The 6,000-nt window shown below is 44.0% G+C and overlaps 1 protein-coding gene across 3 annotated transcripts in view; it reads right to left on the bottom strand.

The window, feature by feature from the left end:
• The window catches only part of HSD17B6 (hydroxysteroid 17-beta dehydrogenase 6), a 40,761-nt gene that overhangs the window by 17,633 nt on the left and 17,128 nt on the right, over positions 1-6,000 (bottom strand). For all 3 annotated transcript variants that reach the window (XM_017536147.2, XM_017536148.2, XM_017536149.2), the window contains one exon: positions 2,646-2,977. In XM_017536147.2, the coding sequence (XP_017391636.1) occupies positions 2,646-2,977 (332 nt within the window). The remainder of the gene's footprint in view (positions 1-2,645; positions 2,978-6,000) is intronic.

Below are 6,000 nucleotides of genomic sequence, written 5' to 3'. Positions count from 1 at the left end.
ACTGCACTCCAGCTTGGGTGACAAGAGCAAAACTCTGTCTCAAAAAAAAAAACAATTCCAACTATATGGCAGCTGAAAATGGACAAATTATGGAGATAGTAAAAAGAGCAGTGATTGCCAGGAATGTGGGGAGTGATGAATACGTAAAGCACAGAGGACTTTTAGGGAACTGAAACTATTCTATGTAATACAATAACGGTGGATAGCTGTCATTACACATTTGTCCAAACCCACAGAACTATATAATACAAAGTTAACCCTAATGTAAACTATGGACTTTAGTTAACGATAACATATCAAGATTAGCTCATCAGTTGTAACAAGTGTACCACACCAATGAAAGATGTTAATAATAGAGAAAACTGGGCGGGCGCGGTGGCTCACACCTATAATCCCAACACTTTGGGAGGCTGAGGCAGGAGGATTGCCTGAGGTTGGGAGTTCAAGACCAGCCTGGCTAACATTGTGAAATCCCGCCTCCACTAAAAATACAAAAATTAGCCAGGCATGGTGGTACACACTGGTAATCCCAGCTACTTGGGAGGCTGAGTCATGAGAATTGCTTGAACCTCAGAGGCAGAGGTCGCAGTGAGCCAAGATTTCACCACTGCATTCCAGTCTTGGTGACAGAGTAAAACTCTGTCTCAAAAAGAAAAAAACGGAAAACTGTTGAAGGGGTATATAGCACTTTGAGATGCCAAGGTGGGAGGATCACCTGAGGTCCAGAGTTCAAGACCAGCCTGACCAACATGGAGAAACCCCCATCTCTATCAAAAATACAAAATTAGCTGGGCATGGTGGTACATGCCTGTAATCCCAGCTACTCAAGAGGCTGAGGCAGGAGAATCACTTGAACCCGGGAGGCATAGTTTGCAGTGAGCTGAGATCGTGCCATTGCACTCCAGCCTGGGCAACAAGAGCAAAACTCCAACTCAAAAAAAAAAAAAAAAGAAATAGTGTGTTGATTTTTTTAAATAAATAAAATAAAATTTTAAAACATTTTTTAAAGACCAAAGACTGACTTCGAGAAATGCCTATATTTTAAGTAGTAGCCAAGGGAAGATAATCAGGTTCTTAAGAACATCTTAGCCTGGGCAATATAGCAAGACCTTGTCTCTACTAAAAATAAAAAATAAAAAAAAATAGGCCGGGCACGGTGGCTCAAGCCTGTAATCCCAGCACTTTGGGAGGCCAAGGCGGGTGGATCACGAGGTCAAGAGTTCAAGACCATCCTGGTCAACATGGTGAAACCCCATCTCTACTAAAACTACAAAAAAATTAGCTGGGCATGGTGGCGCGTGCCTGTAGTCCCAGCTACTCAGGAGGCTGAGGCGGTAGAATTGCCTGAACTCAGGAGGCGGAGGTTGCGGTGAGCCGAGATCGTGCCATTGCACTCCAGCCTGGGTAACAAGAGCGAAACTCCATCTCAAAAAAAAAAAAAAATAGCCAGGCATGGTGGCAATTACCCCTAATCCCAGCTACTCGAGAGGCTGAGGCAGGAGGATCTCTTGAGCCCAAGAGATCAAGGCTGCAGTGAGCTATGATCATGCCACCATACTCCAACTCTTCAAAGATTACATTTATAAATACTCTACTTGCAATATGAGATAATAGCTTCAAATCTATCTAGCTCATTTTTCAAAATAAATATTAAGGAAATGAAACACCACAAAAGATCTCAACAGTCCTTCAAATGACAAGGCCGGCCTTCTAAGCCCAGCTTTTGATATACACAGTCAGCCCTTCATATCCATGAATTCAATCAACCATGGATTAAAAAAACATTTTTAATTTGCATCTATATTGAACATATACAGACTTTTTTCCTTGTCATTATTTCCTAAACCAGGGGTCTCCAGTGCCTGAGCCACAGACTGGTACCAGCCCATGGCCTGTTAGGAACCAGGCCATACAGCAGTTGAGTGCAGGCAAGCGAGCAAAGCTTCATCTGTATTTACAGCCGCTCCCCATCACAGGCATTACTGCCTGAGCTCTGCCTTCTGTCAGATCAGTGGCAGCAGCAGATTCTCATAGGAGCACAAACCCTATTGAGAACTGCACATACCAGGGATCTACGTTACATGCTCCTTATGAGAATGTAATGGCTGATGATCTGTCACTGTCTCTCATCACCCCCAGATGGGGCTGTCTAGATGCAGGGAAACAAGCTCGGGGCCCCCACTGATCCTACATTATAAGTGAGTTGTATAATTATTTCATTACATATTAAAATGTAATAATATAAATGAAGTGCACAATAAATGTAATGAACTTGAATCATCCCAAAACCATCCCCACCCACTGTCCATGGAAAAACTGTCTTCCACGAAACTGGTCCGTGGTACCAAAAAGGCTGGGGATGGCTGCCCTAAACAACACAGTATAACGATTATTTATGTATCATTTACATAGTATTTAGTATTTTATGTAACCCAGGGATGATTTAAAGTATCCATTACCTTAAAGGATGTGCCTAGATTGTAACTAAATACTACATTATTTTATATAAGGGATTTGAGCATCCTCAGATTTTAGTATCCACAAGCAGTCCTTGAACCAATCCCCGACAGACACCAAGGAACAACTGTATATATATCCTTAGCATCTTCGTGCCTAAGTAAATGAAAGGAGAAAATATTTCATACCTCTGTCCCCCACATGCTCCTTCACCCACTGGGTAGCTGCAGCGATGCTCTCCGTCTTGGTAATATCCAGATTCACTGTCTCCAGCCTGTCAGATGTCTGGCGCCTCAGCTGCTCAGCTCCTTTCTCCGTCAGACACGCAGCCAGCACTCTCAAGCCTCGTGCATCCAGCTGTCTGGCCAGCAGGTTCCCAAAGCCCGAGTCACAGCCCGTGATAAAGACAAACTTGTCTCTCAGGTGACTCACCACCTGCCTCTCCCGGTACCAGCGCAGAAGGTAGTACAGGCCCACGAAGGCCACCAGGTAGAGCCACATGGTGAGGGTGCGTCCTTCTCTTTTAAGAGAAAGAAAATATCTTTTATTTTATTCCTTCCTTTTTCTTTAACCAATATATCTGTTTAGTATTCGCCATGTGCCAGGCATTGCAATAGGTGATAGGGACTCTTTTTTGACTAATACTTGGTCCTACCCTCAAGGAGCCACGGTCTAGAGAAGTAAGTTAGTGAGGTAACGAAACAAATCCAACGCAGCATGAAAGGTGCCCTAACAGAATTGTACACGCAGTCTACAAAGGAATATGACCGATAGCCTACCACAGAAGCAATGATTTTGGTACTACTTCCTACAGGATAGGTAAGTTCAAAAAGTGGACAAGGATGACCACATTCCAGGCAGTAACAACGTGTACATGAAGGGAGTTGTGAGCAGCACAAAACTTCTTGAGACCTATAAGCAATTCTGCATGGGTGCAATGCAGAACATACAGAGGAAGAGACTGGAGATGAAGTGGCAAAGGGCCAAATCTTGAAGGGCCTTGTAAGCCACACTATGGAATCTGAATGTTATCCTATGGACAGAATATGCTACTAAAAGACATTAAACTGTAGAGTCAGGTGGCCAGATTAAGTTTTAGAAAGATCTGTCTCACAGTAGCAGTGGAGGATAGATGAAATGGGTGTGGTGAAGGCAGGGAGATCCATTAGGAGATCCAATAGTTTGGGTGAGATATTTCGGCCAAAGCAGTGTGTAAATCTAGACTAATCAGAAACATTGTTGAAATGGGTGTTCACAGATGCCTATGTTTCTATATGAAATTCTGGAGAAAAGTTCACCATTTTTTGGTAATCCATACATGTTGGCAGAACTAACATCATTCATGACAATATAGGTAGAGCTCAAAGATGGGTGTGGGCCCACTAGCATCATATGGCCTATACCACAATGCCTGCATGAGGTGAGTCTATGCAATTCAAACTCTTTAGTTTGACATGAATGTCCCAGCACTCTGGATACTGGCTTAGGCTTCTCTCTTGCATCCTACTCTTTAGCCATAACAAACAACTTTCAGTCCCCTGCAAAGCACAGACTTTTTATGCCTCTGCACACAATTCTTTCTACTTGAAAGAAGCAGCCCTCATCTACTTGGTAAATAACACTCAACTTTTTTTTTTCCTTTTCGAGACAGAGTTTCACTCTTTTTGCGCAGGCTGGAGTGTAATGGCACAATGTCAGCTCACTGCAAACTCCACCTCACAGGTTCAAGTGATTCTCCTGCCTCAGCCTCCTGAGTAGCTGGGATTACAAGTATATGCCAGCCACACCTGGCTAATTTTGTATTTTTAGTAGAGACAAGGTTTCACCATATTGGCCAGGCTGGTCTTGAACTTCTGACCTCAGGTGATCCACCCACCTTGGCCTCTCAAAGTGCTGGGATTACAGGCATGAGCCAGCCATAATGTTCATCTTTTAAGACTCAGCCTAATCAACAATTTCATTCAGCAAACATTAATTCAACATCTACTTGAGTTAGACACAGTGTTAAGCACTGATACACAACAGTGAACAATATATAGTTCATTCCTTATTGAATTCACAGTCTCATGAAGACTAACAACAATGCATTATAACAGAAGTAAAAACAGGAAGCTGCTGGAACACTCAGGAGAGGCTTCTAAGTCATTCTAGAGAGGTCTGAGAAGCTTCCTAGAGAGAAAAAAATGTAAGTTGAGATCTACAAATATATTAGTCCACTTTCACACACCTATAAAGATACTAACCAAGGCCAGGCATGGTGGCTCATGCCTGTAACCCCAGCACTTTGGGAGCTGAGGCGGGTGGATCATAAGGTCAAGAGATCAAGACCATCCTGGCCAACACGGTGAATCCCTGTCTCTACTAAAAATACAAAAATTATCTTGGAATGGTGGTGCATGCCTATAGTCTCAGCTACTCAGGAGACTGAGCCAGGAGAATTGCTTGAACCCAGGAGGCGGAGATTGCAGTGAGCCAAGATTGAGCCACTGCACTCCAACCTAGGCAACAGAGTGAGACTGTCTCAGAAAAAAAAAGCTAACCCTTTCTAAGCACTTGCTGTGTATCAGGCTCTGTTCTAAGATGTTACATATATTAACTTTTTGAATTTTCACAAGACCCCTACAAGACAGGTCCCATCGTTACTCCTGTGTGTCACTTCAGATGCCAAGACAAAATTAGACATGCAAGAAATTCTGGGAGAAACACCCTCAGAGGACAAAGGGGGAGGGCACAGGGATAGGTGGTAATGCAGATCTGACACCTCTAAAAGGAGAGGGGAACAGAAGAAGTAGGTAGGAAGAGATTTAAACTGAAGTGGAGCCCCAAGAAAGTCTCAGCCAGGTCCATGGGGAGTCCTTGGGCAAAGACTGCCACTTGAGAAGTCCCACATTGGACAGAACTGACCCAGCTCCAGTACTGCCATCCTGCTGGTCATTGGCTGACCAGTGCCCAAGAGGAGCGTGCCTCAGTACAAATACCACGGCAGATCAGAGGTTACAGCAACTGGAGGCTGCAAGTCAACCTTGCTCCTTACAGCAGATTCTCTCGAGCAATGTGAGCAGTGCACCTCCATGGCTACCACATTGTTTCATAGTGTGAGCACTGAGAGATTACATACAATACTAGGCAGAGGGGATGAGAATGGTCCAGGCAAGAGACTTTCCTGCCCTCTCTTAACCTGCCCCATGGTCTAATAGAATTGACAGTAGCCTCCTTGGTGTCCCTATTGTGGCCTAGGTTTATCGTGATGCCTGCTGCACTTCATTGCACTGCTTTTCCCCATTTTTAGACTATACGGCCCTTGAGAGCCCAGGTTACATGTTAGTCTGCCCCGGTGCCCTGTGAATGGCACACAGCAGTACTTAGTAAATGTTAGAAAAATTAAGTAATGCCAAATGAAAATGTCCTGAGAAAAAACAGAGTGAAAAAAAGCAGGGAGAATGAACCAGAGAAGTAGGAAAAAGGAAGCTGATGAAGCTAAGAGAAGAGGGGCTTAATAAGGATCAGCAATGCAACCGGGAGGTCTGCTGAGTATGAGGAGGG

The sequence above is a fragment of the Cebus imitator genome, unplaced genomic scaffold (assembly GCF_001604975.1).
Source record: "Cebus imitator isolate Cc_AM_T3 unplaced genomic scaffold, Cebus_imitator-1.0 Scaffold96, whole genome shotgun sequence".
In the NCBI taxonomy this organism is placed as follows: domain Eukaryota; kingdom Metazoa; phylum Chordata; class Mammalia; order Primates; family Cebidae; genus Cebus; species Cebus imitator.
Note: the sequence above shows the minus strand (reverse complement) of the source record. Positions and strands in the feature narration are given on the sequence as shown.